General features: G+C 40.5%; 1 protein-coding gene across 2 annotated transcripts in view; it reads right to left on the bottom strand.

Moving 5' to 3' along the window:
* Positions 1–351: 351 nt before the first annotated feature.
* The window catches only part of SLC25A12 (solute carrier family 25 (aspartate/glutamate carrier), member 12), a 101,138-nt gene continuing 76,136 nt past the window's right edge, over positions 352–25,353 (bottom strand). The window contains exons 12-18 of one of the 2 annotated variants that reach the window (XM_006866633.1): positions 24,483–24,535; positions 24,173–24,253; positions 7,695–7,835; positions 5,900–6,038; positions 2,993–3,151; positions 2,795–2,885; positions 352–1,463 (exon numbers count right to left, since the gene is read on the bottom strand). In XM_006866633.1, coding sequence (XP_006866695.1) covers positions 1,265–1,463; positions 2,795–2,885; positions 2,993–3,151; positions 5,900–6,038; positions 7,695–7,835; positions 24,173–24,253; positions 24,483–24,535 — 863 coding nt within the window. In that variant the 3' untranslated portion in view covers positions 352–1,264. The remainder of the gene's footprint in view (positions 1,464–2,794; positions 2,886–2,992; positions 3,152–5,899; positions 6,039–7,694; positions 7,836–24,172; positions 24,254–24,482; positions 24,536–25,353) is intronic. The other variant, XM_006866634.1, reaches the window with a different exon arrangement.

Here is a 25,353-nt window from a genome sequence, read left to right on the forward strand (position 1 = left end):
AAAGTAAATAAACTCTGATGCTTTACATCAAACCATAGCTACAGCCATGCGTGGCTGTGACTGACAAGATGCATGTTTAGATCCAAATTAGAAATCACACCCTTGGTGAATGGCTTTTGGAAGCAGCAGTTTGTATTTGGACTCATAAAAACCCAGACTCAACTAAATCAACACAATGGAGCTTTTCTTCTTCCCTCTCTGCTCTCTACCCTAGTCCTACCAAACCAAACCGTCTGTTTTCTATAAAGCGGGGCAGGGGCAAATCTGATCACGAGATATTTGGACTCAGAACTGAAATAGAACAGAAAAACACTGTCAGTATACTTATGAAGGAAACTCCAACTCCATGCATACATTTTGGTGTTCATTTTATTTTTGATCGGAATCATATCCATACGATGGGAAATTGCCAGTGTTCTTTAACTCTTTCCAAAGGTTGGCCCTCAACCTTGCTGTGTCATGGGAAGGCAAAACTTAAGACAGTACCACTAGAGATACTCCTGATTCCATATGTGCACTGACAGGAGAGGAGCTATCTAGGAAATGCCTTTCGACTGATGAACAGAGGATTATCTACACACGCGTTAAATACAAATGGAAACACATCAGCACACAAAAGTCATTAGCCTGGTCCTCTGCATCCAAGGGCATGCGTCTTTCCAAATCACCTCTCCTTCTATGGTGTCAGCACTAGGTCTTGTTACACTTTTCATCAGCAAATACCTCTTTATTCCAAGATGTAAAACACATTGTGAATTAAATACATCCGATATTGATGCTTTTATTTCTTTAACTCACCAATGAGAGAATTAATTTAATTTTAATACATTTATTTTTTCATGTGATTCTTAATAAAACACTTTCAAAACATTCTGTACATTTCAAGCCACGCAGAACTGCATTACATTTCTATAAATGTGATTTGTTGGGATGAGGTGCCAAGATGTCTCTGTACAAAGATGTACAATATGTACAGTCACTCTAAGTGCAAGCTGTGCAAAGCAGAGTCCAGAACACTAAAATTCATGCCAAGGCTTAGAAAAATGTTTCAACACATAAGACTAAAGCTTGAAACTGCGCTGTGTTTTCCCTCCACGGGGCCAATGATTACTTTATACACAAATACATGTATATGTCACATAGAAAGAATAGTTAGACTCCGGCTCAGTCCGCACCATGCAACTGATTGGCTACATTACTGGGCGGCTCTCCAAGGCCCCTTTCTGCAGGGCGCCATCTTGCCACACTCAACAGTCGACTCTCATCACTGAGGTGCGGCTGCCGCCTTCGGCTGAACGAGATCCACACTAGGAGACTTAAACTTGGGAAGATAAAGGCCAAACTTGTTTTCAATGCCAGCAAAAGTGGCTGTGGCGAGTCTGTATCCGCCAATGTGATCAGGATTGGCAGGCGGAAGGTCTGCAATGCGTGACTTAGGTGTTGGTTCCGATCCTGAGGGTTTGCTGTTGATTGGAAAAAGCAAATGGTTAGTGAGCTAAAGACTAAGGAGAGCAGTTTACAACTGACCATGTTCAGTTTGACCCATGTTCCACAAAGAAGAGTGTGTTTGAACCATGCCTGTGTCCTCTATGCTGTATCAGTCATGATTTCAGAGTTGCTCTGAAAACACCATGGTCACATATTTGATACTGATGAAAACGGTCCCACTTTCAATGCTTATATACATTCACACTGAAATAGATTCATGGAAGAGACACAAAAAAATACGCTCAACTATTAGTACTCTCTGAGAGGCAGGATTGTGACTGGTTGTATTTTTCAAGTAGTCTTTATACTTTTTGTATTTTCCAAATTTTCTGTCCTGAGCACACATTAATCTTACAAAGAGGTTACACTTTTTCTTTTAATGTTTTATTAGGACATTATTTTAAAAATTTTTAAATAGCAGACTCATATAGATTTTTAACTCAAGTAATTTCAAGATAAATGGATTTAATTCTTTCATTTACAGAATGCTTCAAAAAGTCTGAACCTCAGAGCATTGTTACAAGACTGCTGGTCTCTTTTCTTTGTGTATCTATCTCCACTTTGTGGCCCAACAAGCAATTCCATACTTGGCCTTAGAACAGATTTATCAGGTGAGGATTGAGCTAAGAGACTTGGTCCTCTGTTGAAATGCTGATCATTTCTTACTCTGGGCATAACATTTCTCACCTAGCAGATCCAACACAGAATTCATCCCTCTACTCCCCAGCACATATTAGGCTGTGCCCAACAAGTCCCTCCAGCCTAGACTTCCCCGGTGACTATGTTCCTAACCACAACCTTTGTTTGAACTTATTGGTTTTTTTAAAATAACTTAGATAATAGAAACATCTATGCCTACCTAGTAATTTCAAAAATGAAATAGCATAGGTGTGAAAGGACTTAGCCTTTGAAAGAACGCTCAGAAAAGTGCTATATTAAATATAAATTTACATTCCTTCTGGTGAGAGGCCATAAAGGATATGTGCCCTTTAAAATACATACAATAAGGACCTAAATCCAAAGAGCTCAGTGATTGCTTTCATTCAAAATGGACAATCATTCTCATGCATTTTAATTTGTTGCCACCCTATACTTCCCCTAATACGATGTGTGATGTCACCCTGTCAAGACTCCACTCCCTTAATACGGAAGCCTGTCAAGACCACTTCTGTTGTAAATGCTTTGGTCCTAAGGTATTCTCCATTCTATTAGTTATCCAAGAGTTCCAAAAATGCAGTAAAACTGAACAAAGATTTTCATTGACTCTGGTGCTCTGGATGTAAAAGACAAGAGTGGCTGTACTTACAGGCCTCCAAAGTCAACGTAAAACCACCGCTGCAGAAGTTCATAGGTGACCAAGGTTACACCGAACTGGGGAGACGATCGGAACACTCGAGCTGAAAGAGGCAGATGGGGGAGGGATAGAATTACGACCAGGATAACTGTGGCGTCCACAACCATTGAGTTACAGAGCAGCAGGACAGGAAGGCCAGTCAGCCCCTACCTGCTGTGCCTTTCCAGAACGCTGAGGGCCCTTCTTCCCGGAGGATCTTCCTGAAACAGTCAATCACACCACTATAGGTTGTCTGGCCAGCACGGGCAGCCACTTGCAGTCTTGTTTTGATGACATCAGCAGGGGTCACCAGAGAAGCAGCAGGCACACCTTTCATGAGAAAACTACATTTAATTTATCCAAAGTACCTTATCAAGGATAGAAATGCTACTAACACCCAACAACTAGCAACTCTAATCACCTACAGGATCTCAAAGTGCTGCCTGGACGCTTAAGAGCATAGAGGACAGATGAGCCTACTAGACGCTTCAGAGGTCAGGGCAAAATCTTTGTTTTCTTCTGAACTAGGAAAATCACTCTATCATCTTTAAGAACTGACAGAAAACAAAAAAACAGAATAGGAAGCAATGTTAATAGGACCATTCTCAAATGTCTCCTCCTTTTAGGCTTTGCTTACTTACCTTTGTTTACCTCCGTTTCCCTTTTTCCTTCAACTCAAAGTATTTTTATGTATTGTAAGAAATCAGAAGAAAATGTCATCTGTACTGAACTGCTTTTTCACCAGCTCTTGTCAATCTCACTGTGTGGAGGTAAATACTAAGCTCTCCCTCACTCAGCGCCACTGGCCTGTATGAGGGACAGCTGGAGTGTTGGCTGTAACTCCTTTCAGACATGCTTACATGACAGAAGTCATTACATACCGCCAGATCGGAACAACAGGTGAGCTGATCGCCCACCCTGGAGCCTCAGCTCCCTGGGGCCATGTTGAGATTGGTCAGCAGCAGGACACAGAAAATGCATTTCACAACCACACCTTTTACTTATAAAACAAAACAGAGAACAAAGGACCAACACAGCCTTCCCTAGGGGGAAGAAATTCAATTTGGCCTGACTATCACTGTATCATCACCAGGCAGATAGAGCTGGAGTACCGGTGGGAGGCACGTCTAGAAAATGATGCAAATACTGCACACACACCCCCTCAGCACAGCCCTGAACCCCATTCAGAGGAAATGAAGTAAACTGCCTGCTTTTGAAGGCAGGATTCTGAATGTTCTCACTCAGGCCTTCCAGCAAAGCTTCACTGGTAAAAATTAGAAAAATTCATCTCTCATTCTGAAAACTGACATCCAATGTCTGTTGGCAAGTGCTTGGTGCTGACAGCTTCATGGAAATGTTTATTTGGTTCAGTCAGCCACTGGCAAAATGCCTGTCTGTGATTAGACTGTGCTTTGGCTGCTCTTTGCTGGGGAAAAACCTGAGGGGAAAGGCCGGCCCCCTTTAAACTGGGAGACTTTGGTGAGGACCAGAAAGTGTCTGGACAAGCACTCAGTACCAAGGACTGAGAAAATACCATTTGGTCCTGAGTGGTGCAAATGTTTAATACGCCCGGCTTTAACCGAAAGGGTAGAGGTTCAACAGAAAGGCCTGGCGATGTGCTTCCAGAAAATCAGTCCATGAGTTGGAGCTCAGGTCTACTGACACACACAGAGGCATCATGAGTCGGCTTCCACCCGACAGCAACTGATGGTGATTGTGGCGGCAGCTCTAAATGTGAAGTCGGAGGTGCCAGAGGACAAAGACTAAGGGAACAAAGTTCCACAGGATAGTTTCTCAATCATCACAGATCCACTGTCCAGGCTAGAAAGACAACACAGTCCTCCCTCCCCGCCCCCCACCACACTCCACACTTGAGGAAGTGCTGGGTTTAGTCAGGGCCACCAGAGGAGAAGGAAACCAGCAAGTCGGAGGGAGCCATAGTGAACCCGAGCTAGCTGGTCAGAGGTGCGAGGAACATTTGGGGACAGCCCTTTGAGTATCGTGCTCACCTGACTGGCAGTAAGGGAGAGCAAATGTGGTCTTTCTGCCCTGTGTCATTCTGAATGGGGGTTCAGCCAAGGACACCTGGTTCTTCCTTCATGACTCACGAGTAAGGCCATGTCCACAGCAGCAGAAGGAAGCACCTTAGTAGCCCCTATGTTTGTTAGGCTGTTCCCTCAGGGAGAAGCTTTTAGGTGCCTAAGTTGGTATCTTAGACTAGATAAAGTTTTCTCTTATTCTATTCACATTTATTGAGGTTATTTATTATTACTATGTTATTGGGTGGCACAAGTAGTTGGTATTCAACTAACTGAAAGGTTGTTGGTTTGAACCTCTCCGTGGCACTGTAGAGCTTAGTTCTACTTTATAACACATGGGGTCTCCATGATGTGGAATCAACTTGACAGTAACAGGTTTGAATTACCATTCTGGCCACCATAGGGAAGGCATGCGTGAATACAGTAAGTTTCCAGCCTAGTATAGAGAATACAACTTAGTGCAAAACACCATTACACAAAGCGTTAAGGGTCAGAAGAGATGCAAGTGGATTCAGAATGGTCTGACTGGGGCAGAGGTGCTGCTTACTTTGGTCTAAAATAAGGGGCATGGCAGAAGAATTAGGAATAAATTCATGAAGGAAGCTCAATTTTTAGCAAAATTGTTCAGATTCCAGTATACAGAGATACTGGAACATGCTAGACATCGGCATGAAGTACAACAAGGCAACTGATGTGATGAACTTTTCCACCTGAATGCATACTTTGGCTTCACCCAAGGCTCCAGGGGCACAGGGGGCTCAGAGACACGTTAATGAGGAAAGCCCAATTTAGATGGGCAGATCTAATTTGGCTCCAAGTTGCTAAGCTGCATTAAGCTGTTTATCCACATTATGCAAATGTAATTAACTCTCACCAGAATTATAGCACATCCCACAAAGAAGAAAAAGTGATCATATTAAAACGAAGTCAGATAAAAACAATAATCCTTCCAGAGATAAAAGGGGAAGTACATGGAGATTTGGAGAATGGGGAACGGTTTTTTTGGGTTTTTTAAAAAAACTACAATGTAGTTACCTACCTGCCATGGCTCCAGCTGCAAGGAGATTGAAACCTCCCACCCGTCCATTTTCATCAGCCAGAAGTAGTTTGCAATGAGCATAAACAGGAAAATAGATTGCAGAGAAGGGGATGTCTCGGAGGAAACACGCTTTGGCACCCTGTCACACAATGAGGAAATAGTGCAAAACAGTTGTGTAAACAGAGTGAATGCCCAAGCAGGACCCGGGGGCTCTGGGTGACAAGTCAGGCACCCCTCAAACAGCATTGGGACTGATGTGGAAGGGAAATGGGACATGCGTAGCTCCAATTTTGGGAAAGGATGGTGGATCCTGGAGTTGAAAATTTAAAAACTGGGGCATGATCTTGTAACTAAGACTTTCCTACAAATTCCACTGTAGACTTGATTTTTTAAGGTAAATAAAAATTCAAATCTCAAATCTATAGGTTGCTTGTTCTGTTTGGCCTTGGTGGGTAACATGAACAGACCTGAAATCACAAGATGAAAGGTAGCTGGAAGAAAACCCAACCAACTAATGAATAACCAATTAATTCAGCTTAGAGTCCCCGCGGTCCATGTGGGGGAGAAACCCAAGCAGTGGCGGTGGAGAGGGAAATGACTACTGGAGAAGGGAAAACACAAATCTTCTCTCCTCACTTGCTATGTCCTAAACAGCAGACAGACCAGTATGTCAGCAGCAGGTTCCCATGGAGGGACAGCTGCCTCAGTGGCCAAAGTCTCACGAAACTTCCTCAGCTTTGTCAGTGACCCACACTAGTCCACTGCCCAGGGCTCGCTGCCCAGCCAGGGGAGCGGACCACCTTCCACAACTGTTTCTCTAACACTCTGGTTTTAAAAGGTAAACTCAAACAAACAAACAGAAAATAAATGATGATACTGAGAGAAACAATATTAATAAATTCAGCTCTCAGAAGGAATTCCAAAAAGGATGGATAATGAGGGGAGAGGAAGGCAAACCAAGATTTAAAACTCTCTGGACAGAGACATCACTGGTTTGCTAATTTCCAAAGAACACCATAGCTCACTGATTCTAATCTAGAGAATTTCTAATTTGCAACTACAAAAATGAATTTACACATTACTGCAGCTATTGATCTACAAATAAATCAGACAGTTACCTACAGCAACTACATTTAGGTATTCCCCTCTTATAACAGGCAAAGGAATGGAAAGAAATACTATTCCTTGTTTAAGAAAAATAATAGCTTCTGCTCCATTACATCTGATCTGTAATGATGGGAGTAAGTATACCTGCAGAGAAGGAATCTGTTGACTGGCATTTTGTTAAAATACAGGACAGTCTGTTTGTTTGTTTGTTTTTTAATGGCATGAATTCATTATTGACAAATCCCACCACTTAACTTCTTAAAGGCTAGAGTCCTTCCAAACTCTACTATTGTTTCACTGTGGCCAAATTATTAAGACAAAGAGAAGCTCCTACTGGGAAGATAACAATAGAGATAATTCAGATGGAAAATAAACATAAGACTGTTTTGAAGTCCGAAACCTGCCTGAAGAAAACACTGAAGATACTTGAGGAACACTCATCAAATGAAAAAGGCCATGAGCCTGGGGCCAGTGGGTCTTGGGGACTGGCCTCTCTGAGGGTTCCTCCATCCATGAAAGTCAAAAGACAACAAGAGAGCCTGTTTGTGTACTGTTTAGATTGATTTTCTACTCCAGGAACTATCCCATTAGACAAAACTGCTTTTCCATTTGGGGGATAGGTGCAGGTTTCCACATTGAGCAGGTTATAGACTCAGTCCCTGCTGAGTCAGCCATGGAATCCACCCACCTTATACAGACCAAAAAGGCCCAGGTCACGGAGCACATTCAGGGCGCTGACTCTGGGTCCTGTGGTGATTTCTCCGGCCACTTGCAGGCGAATCTTCACTATCTCCAGAGGGTTAGTAAAGATGACCTGTGAGCCTCCAGCCTGCAGGCAAGGGAGAAGAGACAGAACCACTTTTCCACATCGAAGCCAACTCACTGGTACCAGCAGTAAGAAAAATTCAGAGAAAGTCTCCACATTTTACCACGCACCTCCCTCCCTCTCTTTACAGCATGCCCCTAACTAAGCACGCTCCATACTCTTACAGGCCAATCTGTGTCTGGGTTTGTTTCTATTTAAGACGTCAAAAGTGTTTCTCAGATCAGTCCTTCGACTGCCACCCCAACCACATCAAAATAGCTGAACTAATAAACTCATTAGGAAAACAAAAGCGAAGCCAGATGTGGCAGTGGGGGAGCTCCCCCAATGAAAAGGAAAGAGATGGTCTGAGACTGGTATAAAAGACATGCACTGAAACCTCAAATTCCTATTTTTCTCCAAGTGCTTCTCCTTAGCTCAGCCACTTGTTTCCCCCTCAGTGGGATACAGATTTGGTCCCACAGACGGACAGTCTCTGGTTCAAATCTAAAGCGTATTATTGTTACTGCTACGAGGCAGGTACAGCGCTACACCCACACAAAAGAAGAGAATTTAGAAAGATCAATTCCAGTCTCACTTCAACACAAAACTAGAAAAATCGTTTTAAGGCAGAGCTTGAAAATAGAGTCCCTAGTCCCCATGAATATTGAAAGTGCCATGGGCTGTCAAAAGAACCAATAGATCTGTTTTGGAAGAAGTGCAGCCAGAGTACTCCTTGGAGGCCAAGATGGCCAAACTTCATCTCTCATACCTTGGACATATTGTCAGGAGGGACCAGTCACTGGAGAAGGATGGAGGGTCAGAGAAAAAGAGGAAGACCCTCAATGAGATGGACTGGCCAAGCGGCAGCATCGTTGAACTCAAGTGTGGCAACACTAGTGAGGTTGGCCCAGGATTGGGCAGTGTTTCGTTCTGCTGTGCATTTAAGGTCACTATGAGTCAGTACCAACTCGATGGCATCTAACAACTCCCCATGAATACAACATCTCAAATGAAACCACATTCTACCCTCTCCAGTGGTGAGTGACAGAGATCTGAGTGTGGATAATGAGAGGATATTTACATTCAAAATTGGTTAACTAGCAGAGAGAAAGGCAAAACTGCTTCTAACTCTTCTTTTGGTTTTGTAAGAAACAAATAGGTGTTTGATAATGAAGTTCTGTGTGGTGCTGCAGGATAATGCATTGAACTGCAAGGTCTGTGGTTCAAATTCACCAGCTGCTCCTTGGAAACCCTATACAGAGTCACTGAGTCGGGACCAACTCGATGGCACTTCATAACAACATGATCATGAAAATTCTCTCTCTCTCTCTCTATATATATATATATTCATTTGTCAAGAGGAAAAATTCCCGTTCACACATCTTCATCTTAAACTGCAGTCATTTATATTACATAACCATAACCACATTCATATAATGAATTTTTAGAAAAAATTAAGATCACAGTTAAATTTGTCTAGAACTTTTCAGTATTTGCAACATTTAAGGGGAAACCTAGACGGCAAATGTGCAGTCCTTTATTAAGTTCTGCGGTTGATTACTATCTCATACATAAAATCTGAAATTACTCATATTACATTAAGGAATCCTGGTAGCACTGTAGGTTGGGCATTAGGCTGTTAACTGCAAGATCAGTGGTTCAAACCCACTCACTAGCTTTACTTGGGAGAAAGATGAGGCTTTTTGATCCTGTAAAGATTTAGTCTTGGAACCCCTATCTAGGAGGTTCTGAGTCACAATTGACATGAAGCAGTTATGGTGAAATATTTGTTCATATTAATGTAATTATATTCTATAGTAATAACTGCACATCATATATAAATCACAGATGCAAATAAGAAATACATGCCTCATTGGAGCAGTGTATAAAAAAGATCATTAAAAATATCCATAAAATTGTGTGCAGCATTCCTAGCACTTGAATACTCTCACCCACATTTACACCTATTTTTCTAAAACTCACAGCCTTGCCAGGTTGCCTTCCAAAAGGATGACAGCAACACATGAACCCATTCTCCTGGCGGTTGTGGGGTGTAAACCCTGACCTCAAGTCGACATTCAGGATTGCTAACACTGACACTGGAGCCTGTCCCACATTCCCCAGGCAGCAATCCCTTCTCTTCCACTCTGCAGGAGGGGCAGTTCCCCACAACTCTCCAACTCCACACAATCCAGACCACTGGGGCACACAGGTCCCTAAACAATGAACAACATACTGACCCAATTTTACATGTTGATTTGCCTGTGCTTCTTTCTGTTAATCTGTCGCACTGCGGGAAGCAGGAAGCATTTCAATGTTTCAGTTTCAGCAAACAATACTTTCAAAAGGATTGCTGGGTGGCAAATTATGTTAAAGTGATAATCCTGAGTTATGGCTCCTGTAGTTTATATTAAAGATCAAAAGCAATTGAAAAGTTTACGAATACCCTGAAATCTCTTGTGAAAATAATGGTTGCAAAGACGATCTTTGAGAAAATGCACTTTATGTCTTAAAGCAAATTAAAAAGAAAAGAAAAAGAAGAGAACCACAAATTATTTTTATACGTTCGAAAACTGGCCCCCATGAGCTGCTGTCAGTCTCTGGTGCCACTCATTAAATACGGTCATTATGCTTAATCAATACGAAGTCCTTCCATGTTTTTAATCATGAATCAACCTGGACACCGAGCAGAGCAGAGAGCACTTCAGACTGAGTCCCCTTACCCCACGGCCTCCCGACTCCCATGGACCCTTTGGAAATAACTGCCATTTTCTTGAGCTTTGTACTTAACAGTTAGTTCTACAGGTCTGTTTCTGAGCATACAAGTAATAAGCTTTCTACTACAATTCTATGAGAAATGGTACAATTAAAAAAAGGAAATGACTATATTTTAAAACATACACACATGAATTATTCCCTATGCTATTAAGTCCAACAATGCATTGGAGAGAACCACAAAGCCAGACTGATAAGTGTTCATGACTTTCTAGTTTGGGCATACTTCCGTTGACTGAACTTCCCAGGTGTGGCAGTTTTTACCAATGGAAGGTTTGTAGCAAGTCTGTCGGCACCATGTTTCTGATGGCATGTGTTCACTTCATGTCTCTGTGTCACATTTGGGTAATTCTCACATTTCAAACCATTCCACCATGCTATTGCACACTTAAAAGACTACAATATAGTGTCAACATAGCTTTTATATGCTCTGGGTCACCAAAAGTTTTCATGTGGCTCATTTCTGTGTGACAGTCACTTTATTGTGGTAGTCTAAAACTAAACCTGCAATATCTAAAGTATGTTAGATAATATACCATTCACCATGGAACTTTTACACCAAAATTAGCTTTTTACCCTCTAGATGCTATTCTTCTCTCTATTTGCTGTATTTCATCAAATTTACTGCTTATTGTACTAGAGGTAAGCACTGAAGTTAAAACAGACTTGGATGTTTTTATTTTTATGTCAGTTCTTTGTTCTAGAAGATACATAAAAAGAGAACAAATTCCACTTTGAATGAGGGTTACCCCTATATTCTAGCCTATGTGTGTGCATATGTAAATATAATTATCTGACAAGTGAGGGGCAAACAATGACACTACAGCAATCATGTCTACAAATGCGTTTCAGGCCTATGTCCTCCACTATATAGAGTGGAGGAAAACCTCTAGCAGTTATGTAGCCTGTAAATGCTTTAGAAACTAACACACATTTGTTAAACCTTATGATAGGCCTAGGAATATACAGGCAAATGCTATCCAGAATACTGAATATTAGGAAAAATTAAGTTTGCTATTTATCTAGGACTTTAGATTTTTATAACATTTAAAAGAAACAGCCATGGCAAATGTCCACTGTCCTTTTATAAACTCTGAAGTTATGATCTCATCCCTATTAAACTGGAGACAGGGGAGAAGAAAAAAATCTGAAATCAGTTGAATTCTTCTCTTAAGAAATCTGTACATGTCACTATTAGCCTTGCTGGCCAAGGGAACAACTAAGGCCCTGGTTAGAGTGTGGGGAAATGTAGGAAAAAATACAAATTCGTAAAAAAAAAACAAAAACACACTTAGGGTCTGACATGAGTCCTGGTGTGGCACTGTGGGATAAAGCACTGGACTGCAAGGTCAGCCTGAACCACAAGGTCAGTAGTTCAAACTCACCAGCAATCCTTGGAAATCCTACATAGGGTAGTCAGAACTGACTCGACAGCACTTAACAACAACAACAATGGTTCTGAGAGAGACTGGAAGAATACCTGAAATTACTGCACCCATCTGACATGGAACTGAAGCTACTGCCAAAGGCTACCTCCCCACCAAATACTAGACTGGCCTATAAAATGAGCAATAACCCCTGTGAGGAATATGCTCCTTAGAAAAATCAACTATGAGACCAAAAGGTTAACATTATCCAAAAGCAAGGATGATATAGCAGGGAGAAGACAGGGAACCTCACGGTAGAAACAGGGAGTACAACCAGGGCCAGGGAACAAGCTGTGTTTGAGTAATTGCATGGGATACTAATTTGTTGGTGTAAACTTTAAGCTAACGCACGCATGCATGCACACACACACACACACAAAGCAGTGTAGCAACAACAGAATTAGAATTATTCTGTTTTTAACTTTTTCTCCTCCTGACAATGAAAGGGAGATAAATTTCCTTTGGTCTAATACTATTAATTCAAACAGCTCTGATGATGCCGTAGGATAGGCATTGGATTGCTAACCACAAGTTCAGTAGTTCAAATCAACCAGCTGCTCCATGGGAGAAGGATGAGACTGCTCTGCTAAAGATTTACAGCCTCGAAAACCCTATACTGGGTCATTATGAATCAGAATTGACTTGATAGCAGTGTTTTAAAAAGTTTTTTTTAAGACTATTTTAGGACTCCTAAGGGCATGAAAGGTAAGTCTGGGACTACTAACCAAAGTTTGGTGGTTTGAACCCACCCATTTGTTGTTGTTAGGTGCCACTGAGTTGGTACCGACTCATTGCGACCCTATGCACAACAGAACAAAACACTGCCCGGTCCTGGGCCAACCTTATAATTCTTGCCATACTTGAGCCCATTGATGCTGCCACTTTGCCAATCCATCTCCCTGGGGGTCTTTCTCTTTTTCTCTGACCCTCTACCATACCAAACATGATATCCTTCTCTAGCGACTTGTCCCTCCTGACAATATGTCCAAAGAATGAGAGATGCAGTTTGGCCATCAGGTCTCCAGGAGCACTTGGGCTGTACTTCTTCCAACATACATCTGGTTTGTTTTTTTTAGCAGCCCATGGTACTTTCAATATTCTCCAAAACCATAACTCAAAAGCATCAATTCTTCTACGGTCTTCCTTATTCACATGCATATCAGGTTATTGAAAATACCATGGCTTGGGTCAGGTACACCTTAGTCTTCAAGCTGACATCTTCGTTCTTCAACACTTGAAAAAGGTCATGTGCAGCAGATTTGCCTAATGCAATACGGCGTTTGATTTCTTGACTGCTGCTTCCATGAATGTTGATGGTCGATCCAAGAAGAATGAAGTTCTTGACAATATCAATCTTCTCTCCATTGATAAGAATGTTGTTTATTGGTCCAGTAGTGAGGATTTTTGTTTTCTTTACATTGAGATGCATTCCATACTGAAGGCTGTGGTCTTTGATCTTCATCAGTAAGTATTTTAAGTCCTGTTTACTTTAGCAAACAAGGTTGAATCATCTGCATATCGCAGGTTGTTAATGAGTCTTCCTCTAGTCCTGAGGCCATATTCTTCTTCATAGAACCCAGTTTCTCAGAGTATTTGCTCAGCATACAGGTTGAATAAGTATGGTGAAAGAATACAACCCTGTTGCACACCTTTCTTAATTTTAAACCATTCAGTGTTTCCATGTTCTATTCGAACAGCTGCCTTTTGGTCAATGTACAGATTCCTCATGAGCACAACTAAGTGTTCCAGAAAACTCATACTTGACTTTTCTGCTTCTAAAAGTTCACAGTTTTGAAAACTCTACGGAGCACAGTTCTATTCTGCACACATGGAGTCACCAAGAGTCAGAATCAACTTGAGAGCAATAGCCAGACGACCATGGATTATGTTGCTGTCAGTTGCCTTTGTGTCTATTGACTCACGTTGACCCCATGAGTGCAGAGTAGAAGCTCATCAACAGACCTATCTTCCAAGGCATGACTTTACAAACTGAAGCTTTGTAGCAACATTGCTTCCAGCAAAGGGGTAATAAAAAGGCACTACTGACAGCACTGGACAGTTCATCACAAGGATGGAGGTTCAAACTCACCAGTCACTCCTCGGAAACCCTACACAGGGCCACTATGAGTCGGAATCAATTCAACAGCACTTAGGACCAACAATAACAAACACTGACAGTAAAAACCCTGTTGTCAGCCACCGAGTCGACTCTGGCACATAGAGACCTGATGGGAAAGAGCAAAACAGCTCTGTAGGGTTTCTGAGACGGAGAATCTTTACGGAAGCAGATTGCCTCATCTTTCTCCTGCAAAGCAGCTGGACCTTTTGGTTAGCACATGGGTTCCTTACAGTAAATATAATCATTTTTTATTATAAGAATCAAGCTCCTTACAGTGAATATCATTGAATATAATCAATGAAGTGTTAAATTATAAAATAAAAACGTAATTTTTAAATGAAAACATAGTACCTATATTTGTACGGAAGTCCTGGTGTGGCGCTGTAGGATAAGTGCAGGACCACAAGGTCAGTTTGAACTGGAAGGTCAGCAGTCCAAACCCACAAGCTGCTCCTTGGAAACCTTGTACAGTGTCTGTAGGAGTCAGAACCAATTTGATGGCACTTAACAACAACTGGGCATTTGAATTTGTTCTGTTAATTCTGTTGATATTAAAAACAATAAACATGAGCATATTTGTACATATATATTGTTGTTGTTAAGTGTGACCCTGTATAGGGTTTCCAAGAATCGGCTGGTGGGTTTGAACTACTGACCCTTAGGTTAGTTGTTGTTGTTAAGTGCCGTCGAGTCGATTCCGACCCATAGCGACCCTGTATAGGAGCAGTTGGTGAGTTTGACCTTGCAGTTCAAACGGCTTTGCAATCTGCCGCATTAACCCACAGCACCACACCAGGACTCCAGTGCTTATCCTATAGCACCACAATAGAAACTATACTCTGTTGTTAATCAGATAACACAACTAGGTAATGAAGTCATGCTATCTGATATAAACAGAACATAAAATAACAGGTACACATTGATAACCAATATATCAAAATATATCAAAGTTTATCAAATTCAGAATAGTTTAAAAGCGAAAAGATTTCCTGTTTCATGGGAAGAGAAACTGAGTAGCTGGGGAAAAGTTTCCTAACATACCCTGTTATATCTTAAATTCAGCATCATGATTGTATTAACAGTTAACTCTTGTCACACTGTCACAATTTGAGGTGACTTCAGAAGGAACCATAGCACTTTCCCTTTGTCTTACAAGGGTGTCTAAGAATATTTGGTTGGCAGTGTTTGAGACAGAGTCACCGTCTCTTCCTATTCCTCTCCAGGCGATCCCAGTGAAAACTAATGCTGTGACTTTGATTTCAAATACACACAGTTTATCCATCTATTCAGGGAGCTGATATGGCCTTAAACAAATTGAAGTTAGAACTTCATCTGCTTCTGTAAGAGGAGATGTTTTAATGAGTTGCTTAGATTGGACGTTTACTGATTGAAGGGAAATTGTTCCAAACTAAAGGAGACAACTGATCAAAGAAAGAAGCAAACAAGGGACTTAGCACAAGCTGGGCTTGGTGTTCAGCCTCTTTGTGGACTCTGCCCTGGGGTGGGATTGTGAGGGCAGGAGGTCTGACAGGCCTAATCCTGTGTGCAGCCCCTCAGCCTCAGGCACATTGGAGGCGTGGTGACATCTCAATATGACATTCTTCTTATCTTGTGCTGTCAGCTTTAGTTGGTTTATTTTCACATTTAAAAAATTGTTTCAAATGACACAAAATGAAATGGAAGTTTTTACATTCTTATCATTTCTGTCATATAGGGGTAACCCTCATTCAAAATGGAATTTGTTTCCTTTTTATCTATCTTGCATAATTCAGTTCTAGAACAAAGAAATAACAGCTTAATGCTGAAAAATAAAAGCATCAAAGTTATTTTTGACATAAATATGACAACTTTTAACTTGTGTGCATATGTAGATGTATTCACATAAGTGTGCAGGGATAAAGTTGGGACCACATGAATTATTGGGGATGGGATATGGAGATACGCAAGCTTCATTTGCTGAAAAGATACAGATAGGCTTCTCCAATACCTGGATCTGGCTAGTTCTAGGTCATTGACCTGGATTAGTAGCAAGTGGGGTTTTTGCTGTACTTGTGTATGCTAAAGAGGGAAAACATGGGGGAGTGTGGAAAGACGGCAGGTTTGGGAGACTGTGGACATAGACTGTTGTTAACTTTGTCAACTTGGATAGGTCATAACTACTCCATTCCTTGGTTTCTCTTCTTTTCTTTTAACTTGAAGAGATTAGTCCTTTATTGAGCAATAAATAAATTTTGGGTTTTAAAACTTCTATTTACTCACAAGCAAACACTCTCTGGAATAGGTGATGCAGTGAATTGGGTGACTGGAAAGCCAACCTCTGATTATAGTTTGCTATTGCTAAGTGCTCTGGTAGCGTAGTGGTTACAAATTGGGCTGCGAACCTTAAGGTCAGCGGTTCGAAACTACCAGCCGCTCCGCGGGAGAAAGATGAGGCTTTCTACTCCTGTAAAGATTTACACCCTCGGAAACCCTGTACAGGGTCGCTATGGGTCGGAACCGACTCAATGGCACTTAACAACAACAACAACAACAATTGCTAAGTGCTGTAGAGTCAGTTCCGAATCCTAGTGATCATGTATAGGGTTTCTAAGGAGCGGCTGGTAGGGTGTGAACTGCCAACTTGATTCACAATCCAGTGTTTATTCTATAGTGCCACACCAGGAGTCCAACATAAAAACAGGCACTTACCAGAGAACCATTTAGAGAGACTCTAGAGATCATTTAAATTTTTTAATTTTCTGCTTTGTTGACTTAGAAAGACATCTAAATTCATTTTCACTTAAATTTCTGATATGCCCATGAAACTCTACCTACCTTGTTTTTCTTTTAAAAAACAATCACAAGAAACATTAAGAAAATGAACAGACAAGCCACAGACTGGGAAAAACTGTTCATAACTTACATATCTGACAAAGGATTACATTTGGAATCTATCTATAAACAACGCCTACAAATCAATAATAATTTTAAATGAATAATCTAATAACAAATAGCAGAAGATATAAAGAGATACTTACCACAAAAAGATATATAAATAGGCAATAAACTCATAAAAAGATGCTCTTCTGGAGTCAGGGAGATGCAAATTAAAGCCACAAGGATTTCACACCAAGTGGAATGAGTCAAATAAAAAAGACTATCAAATGTTGGTGAGGATCTGGAGCCACTAGGATACACCACTGCTGTTGATACTGTAAAATGGTTCATTCACTCTGTAGAACTGATGGGCAGTTTCTTATAAGTTAAACATACATCTACTCTATTTAACTCTTAGATACTCACCAAAGAAAACTGAAAACATATGTTGACAAAAATACTTATACACGAATGTTTATAGCAACCTTATTTATAACACTTGCCAACAACTGGAAATCATCCAAATGCCCATCAAAAGGAGAACGGATACACAAATTGTGGTTTATTTATATAACAGAATACTATAAAGGACAAACTACTGATATGTAACAAGAAGGATGACTCTCAAAAACGTGATGTTACACAAAAGCAGCCAGCAACTAAAGAAGGTTCCATTTATTTGAAATTCGAAAACAAAACTGGCAACAGAAATCAGAACCTGGTTTCCTGGGGGAGGGGGAAGAATTGACTGGAAGGCACCATGAGTGAATGTTCAGGGTAGAAATGCTCTACATCTCGTAGTGGTTGTATGGGTACAGACAATTATCAAAATTCAGTTAACTTTTTGCTCATTTTCTGTATGTCAATTATACTCCCCCAAAAAACTGCCCACACCAACCAATGAGTCGACTGCAACTCAAGAGACCCTATAGGGCAGAACAGAAACACCCCTTTGAGTTTTCAATATTGTAAATCCTTATGGGAGCCAACAGCCTCATCTTTCTCCCATGGAGCAGCTGGTGAATTTGAACTGCCAACCTTGCTGTTGTTAGCAGCTCAACTCTTAACCCACCCATAACACTGCCAGGGCTCCATACAAATAAACCTAGAATTAAAAAAAAAAAAAAACAAAAAACCAAGAAGAAGGAAAAGCCACTACAAAGCTGAATGGACTCATCTAGACTTATTCTGACACACAGAAAAGGGTACAGAGTTACTATTGTTGTTGCTGTTAAGTGTTGTCCAAACAGTTCTGACTCAAAGCAACCTTGCAGAGTTACTACAGGACCTGGAACTGTATTTTTAGGTACATAACAAAGAGAAACTCTGTGTGGTTCTGTAGCACATGCACTGGAAAGGAGCGCTGGTAGCATAGTGGTTACGAATCAGGCTGCGAACCTCAAGGTCAGCAGTTCGAAACTACCAGCTGTTCCATGGGAGGAAGATAAGGCTTTCTGCTCCCGTAACGATTTACAGCCTCGGAAACCCTGTACAGGGTCACTATGAGTCGAGTCAGAACTGACTCCACGGCACAAAACCACCACCACCACACAAAAACTAGACAATGAATGTTTACAGCAGCACTACTGATTTTAGCCCAAAGGTAGAGAAAATCCAAATGCTCAACTGATGAACCAGGTTTGTTTGTTTTTTTAAATTTAGTATAGGCAGTCTCAGGATTAGGAAATAGTTCCATTCCTAAATTCCTCTTTAAATTGAATTTGTACACAAATTAGAACAGTTAGGTATGATTTGTAACTAACATCAGTCAAATGTTTGTCTGAATATATAAGAAATAGTGTAGTCTTCTACACATGTTGTTGTTAAGTGCCATCACGTTGATTCTGACCCATAACAACCCTCTATAGGGTTTCCAAGGAGCAGCTGGTGAGCTTGAACCACCAACCTTGCAGTTCAAACAACTTTGCAGTCTGATGCATTAGCCCACAGCACCACATCAGGATGCATCAAAACATTAATAAAAAACATTCAGATACACTAAAACATCTTTAACATAATATGATAAGCACTGGACTGCAAACCACAAAATGTGCAGTTAGAGCCTGTCAGCCTCTTCATGGGAGAAAGATGAGGATTTCTGCTTCCTCAAAGATTTTTAAAGCCTCCAAAATCCTGTATAGGGTCACTACAAGTCAGAACCAACTCAACGGCACTTAACAACAACGTTTCACTGTGCATAGTACCGAAAATTTTTAATAAAATAGGTTTCACGGAGGTTGGTTCATACTACAGGTTGTAAATAAGTAGGATTTTTGCAACTAGAGACTGTCTTTATATTCATGCAATGGGGTAGCTGGCCATAAAAATGAGTAAATTAATGATACATTCCACATTATAACAACAAGTGAAAGAAGCCAGTTACAAAAGACCACATATTATATGACTACATTTATGTGAAATGGTTAGTATAGGTACATACACCCCTAGTATGGCACTGTAGATAAGCACTGGACTACTAACTATAAGGTCAGTGGTTCAAGCTCACCAGCTGCCCCTTGGAAGCCCTATTCAGGATGGATATGAGTTGGAACTGACTCGACAGCACTTAACAACACAACGTAGAGATGGAAGGAGTCCTGGTGTGGTGCTGTAGAATAAGCACTGAACTACTAACTGCAAGGTCGACAGTTCAATCTCACCAGTCAGTCCTCAAAAACCCTATGCAGGGTCGCAGTGAGCCAGAACTTGATGGCACGTACCAACAATAACATAATATAGAAAGTATATTAGTGCCTGTGTAAAGCCAGAGAGAGGACTGGATGGTATTAGCTACGGGGTACTAGGTATTTTGGAGGGTGATGAAAATTTTCTAAATTTGATCATGGTGATCAGTCAACAACTCTGTGAAAATGCCTAAAAACACTGAACTATAGAATTTAAGAGGATGGACTATGTGGTATATAAATTCTTTCTCAGCAAAGCTGTTATTTAAAAAAATCTGTAAAATGTAGAAGGTATTCAGTGAATGAGAGACTGAATAAACAGTAGAATGAATGAGCAGAAGTATATACCAAGTAGGAAAGAAATCTATTTGGAGATAGAAGTGATTTAAATCTCAACTTTGTCATTTATTAGCTGATGGGTCTCACTGAGCATTTAGCTTTTTCAACTCCAGTCGGGAATAATAACAAGATCATGCCTATCAAGTGTTCATTCCAACGCAGGACATTCAAGAAATGGGAGCTATGTGAGGACTGATTGTAAGTGCACTTTCACTTTGGTGATGTGTTGAAATAAAGCACATCATGATAAGGAATTCTACTTTCAAATGACCACATTGAAATCCGATTATTGTTGTTGTTAAATGCCATCGAGTTGGTTCCGACCCATAGCGACCCTGGATAGGGTTTCTGAGGAGCAGCTGGTGAACTTGAACCACCAACCTTGCAGTTCGTCGAAATCTGATCAAATGTAAGTTTTATTTGACGAGAATTATTAGGAACTACAGTAAATAAGGAAGACCGCGTAAGAATTGATGCTTTTGAGTTACGGTGTTGGAGAAGAATATTAAAAGTGCCATGGGCTGCCCATAGAACCAACAGATCTGTGTTGAAAGAAGTACAGTCAGTGCTCCTGGGAGGCCAAGATGGCCAAACTTCGTCTCTCATACTTCAGACATATTATCAGGAGGGACTAGTCGCTGGAGAAGGATACCATGTTTGGTAAGGTGGAAGGTCAGAGAAAAAGAGGAAGACCCCCAGCAAGATGGACTGGCCAAGTGGCAGCATTAATGGGCACAAGCGTGCCAACAATAGTGAGGTTGGCCCAGGATCAGGCAGTGTTTCGTTGTCCTGAGTATAAGGTCGTTATGAGTTGGCACCAACTCGATGGCACCTAACAACAACAACAACATTTTTCTATGAGATATAAACATATTCTAAGCCTGGTTTCCTTACAAGGAGGAACAAACACCAAGTATTTCTCAACTTTGACCGCTCAACTTACTGAACAAGAGAATGGGACTACTGCTCATTTAGAAAACGAGCGGATTGGTGCTACTGCTGCTGTTAGTTGCTGAGTTCATTCTGACTCACGGCGATCCCATGTGTACAGAGTAGAACTGTGCTCCATGCTCCATAGGGTTTTCAACGCTGTGACCTTTCAGAGGCAAACTGTCAGGCCTGTCTTTGGAGGCCCCTGTGGGTGGGTTAGAACCACCATCCTTTCAGCTAGTACAAGTGTTTGCGCCATCCAGGTAGATTGCTGTTGTTGCTAAGCACCGTAGAGTCCCAGGGAGCCTGTATAAGGTTTCTGAGTTGTACATCTTTTCAGGAACAGAAAATCTGTGTCGATGAAAGTATTAATATTATAGTCGGAGAGGCACGTTGATGGATACTCATTTTTATATCTATATAAACATACATTCTTTTGCATGTATCAAATATTTTAAAACCAACTCATGTAACCAAACAAAAACCAATACACACAAAAAAACCCCAATGCCTAATGGCCAGAGATTTGTATTGCTTTATCACTTTGTGATCCTGTCAGTGAATACCATTATTTGTCCTAAAGGGCAATATGATCATTTTCATAGAGTTGGGGCCTAGGGTTTTTCTTCCCACATAAAGAGAACTTAAGCCCCAGGTCCTAGCTAATTTCTTCCTACTAGGAACAAACTTAAGAAGCCAATACTGACCACTCCAAAGTTTGAGCCATCTCTTCTTCATTAGGGCATTTTAAAAACTGGGTCCTTTTTAGAAGAGCAGCAGCAGCATTCGTCTCACCTGGTGGCACTGACAGCTTTCAGTCCAGCACCCACAGAAGCACTGTTCATTATATCATCACCTCTACTGGTGAGGATTCTAAGCATCAAATTCAAGGTGGCCACTCTTCCTAGTGTTGACCCGGTGGCTGCTTACCCAGTATCATCCAGAAAACAAGAAATGTTCTTATATCCTACAATGCCTGGTAGTCTATAAATAAAGAATCTTCCCTTTTTGTTGAAATACATAGACTTCTGGGAGAGGTAACTGATTAAATTTTAAGCCTCATTTACACCAGTGTAAATGAGTACAAACTCAATAAATACATGTTTTCTTTTCTCTCAGAACCACATGATTTAGAGAGGAGGGAGGAAAAAAAATCATTCTGCCTAGAGTCCAACCTATTTTCCATGCTGTAAATTTCTAGCTAGACAATCCATCAGAGCTTCCAGAAATCAGTCATGATTAAGGATGAGATCTAGTGTTAGCATAACCCTAAAGGCACCCCAGACTTCAATAGAAATTAATAAAGTTCAAACCTACAAACAGGAGCCATACCTAGGAAGAACACAGGGACTGATGGTGCTTTAATCACTCAACTCACTCAGATCACATGTCAGACATGAGAATGGATTAGCTCCATGGGCAAAACATCAGGATATCACAAATGGAAATAATTAGCTACAAGAAATAGGAAGGACATGACTTTAAAGACGTCTGGTAGGCTTACTAGTCAGAAAGAGACCGGAGGAACCCTGGTTCCTGGTCATTCTTCACATCTGGAACGAAATTCAATCTCATGGCTCAATTTTCAACTAAGCAGTAAATGCGTATTTGGGGGACAATAACATTAGTGAGGTATGCACATCAACCATTCAAGATCTAAAGGGCAGTGTTTTCCTGAGGACAAATTTCAGAAGGATTGGCAAAGAAGGAGAAATGGAAGCAAGAATCATTGGGTTAAAGTGGAATAAGGGATATTACATCCACCAGGGAATTGCAATCATTGAAATGAAATATATGATTTTTTGGAATGTAAAACTGATGATCTACTCTGTAAACCTTCGCTCAAGTTTTTAAAAAAAAAGATGCCTGGTAAATGTATGTAGGCACTGTGGGGGAAATGAGGCAGGAAGCTTCCTAGCCAAATGGAAATTAAAAGCACGGAGAAAAGAATTTATGATATGCAAGGGTCGCTCATCAGAGGAGAAACAACTGCTGAATATAACTGGGGTTGTTGCTGTTAAGTTCCGTCAAGTCGGTTCCTAACTGGGGTTGTGGTTGTTAAGTGCTGTTGAGTTGGTTCCGACTCAGTGACCCTGTATAGGGTTTCCTAGGAGTGGCTGGTGAGTTTGAACCACTGACCTTGTGGTTCAAACTGACCTTGAAGTCGAGTGCTTATCCTACGGTGTCACAACAGGACTCCTAACTGGGATAGAAGGAGAGAATAAACTAAATTTTTGGTGATTCACCTAAGCAAAAGTCAAATTCTATATCCATTATTTGTCTTTCATGAAACACAATATCCAACCAAAGACGTGAGTTTTCTCCCTGAGATCTTGGACCATGCGTGCACACACATGCATACATACACTCTTGTTCACAAGACCTATGGCTGTAGGCAGGTGAAGACTCAGGTATGTGCCATGCTGACAAATCTTCTCACCCAGAACCTGAAGGAATCTGTCTCCCAGACCTCCAGGGCATCTTCCCTGAATTAACAGCTAGAAAGGTCATCAACAGCATCACCTCTGGTTGACAACCAACTCAGGAGGTTTCAGCCAAGCCTATCAGCCAATTCACTGGAAACTACTAGTATTTTCAAGACTAAAATGACCTTAAACAAATCACATATTACCAAATGTGAAACAAATACTACAAATAAATGTAGTTGAGTTGCAAACTTAGATTTGAAAAGTGATCTAAAACCAAGATCATGCTCATATTTTAACGAAACTTTGTGTTCTTAGTGAATATAATCTGACTTTCTGGGTTCATAATTTTTGTAAATAGCCTCAGTGTAGTTAAGGTTGTTTGCCACATACTCCTGTCCCTCAGGAAGGAACACTCTAATAATACAATGTCTTATTTGGTTTTACACCTGAAACACAAGGGCCCAATTAATCAGTCATTTCACAGTTGTTTAAAAGTTCTAGTCAATATAACTGTATGGTAACTCCATGTATGGTGCTCTATTTTCTGTGATATGTAAGAAGAATCAGAACTGTAACTTAAAAAGAAAACAATCAGGAAGACGTATAATTCAGGATTGTCCCAGAAACAGATTGACATTCCAACGAAATTAAAGAATAATTCCATGTGAGCACTAGAATCCCTTACATAGAACCCCTAGAGTTCAGGGGAAACGTTACCCACATTTCATTTCAAATGAGCAGAAAGGTTAAAAGAATCTATATGTCTTTTCATAGGTGAGAAGGGTTCTGGATTCATACTTACACAACCTCCAGCCAGGATTTCTGCAAAAAGTGGAATAGATCCATCTTTTGTAGTAAACTTGTCCCGGACAAAATCATTAACCTAATTAGAAAGACAAAGGTTACCCAGAGTTGTCAATCATTTCCTCTACTGAACATTTGTGTTCTTCCGAGCCAGGAAGACATTAGTCTCAAAATAAAACTTAAAATGGCAATAAGTTTACTTAAAAACTTAGAGGTTTACAAACGCCTTGAAAGTATGCCAGTATCAGAAGCATTAACTTTCATTTTTTGGATTAACGATAATCTAAACCAACAAGAAAGAAACTTACAGTCAATTTAATAGCCTTTTCTGGAGCAACTCCTATAAGTTGTGGTATCAGACCTAGGTAAATAAAGAGCATCATGAACAATATATGAATACACAAGCCCAACAAGGAATAATTTCCCCCACATTACTTACCCATCAAACATTTTAAGGTTGTCACTATACTAGGGGAAATTAGATTATCCTACCAATTCCTTAATTTTCTCTTTAGAGAAACCCAGAATTCAATACTCATTTTGTTAAAAAGAAGCCAAAACTGCATAGAAAAAATATAGTTTTAAATATCATTTAATAACTATTTTCTACAAGCAAAAACACATGCCTATTATATTCTAATTTACTAATAAATGCCAGAGTCCCCTCAAAACAAGGGAAATCATTATTCTTGAAAGTTAAATTTTCCAGGCTGACTACAAAACAGAAAATAAAAAAAACATATAAACAATTCAACATCTGTAGATATTCATAGGGCTCAGCTTTCTAAAACACACAGCTTATCCAAACTGTTAGCATACATGTTTTAAAGATGCTAGCAATGATGATTTGTATCCCTTCAACCACCCAGCCAACAGGGAGTTTTCTGTGTGTGTTTGCACACTCAATGCTTAAGCCTACTTTGAGCATCTGCTGAGTGATTTCCCAAGAGCTGAAAGTCAGCAAGTAATTGTACATACAGGCTACTGTCAGTCAAATGGAATTATCAATGACAAACACACAATCTGCACACACCTCTAAAGAGGAGCAGACTGATTTAAAAGAACAAATCAGCAGATGGCAGTCTTAACTTTCTAACCTTCACGATTACCAGGCTCTTTACTTTTTATCTAACTCTCCCACAACCATGGCAGCATGTATATTTGTTTTACAACTTGCCT

Source organism: Chrysochloris asiatica, unplaced genomic scaffold, assembly GCF_000296735.1.
Source record: "Chrysochloris asiatica unplaced genomic scaffold, ChrAsi1.0 scaffold00094, whole genome shotgun sequence".
NCBI classification, from domain to species: domain Eukaryota; kingdom Metazoa; phylum Chordata; class Mammalia; order Afrosoricida; family Chrysochloridae; genus Chrysochloris; species Chrysochloris asiatica.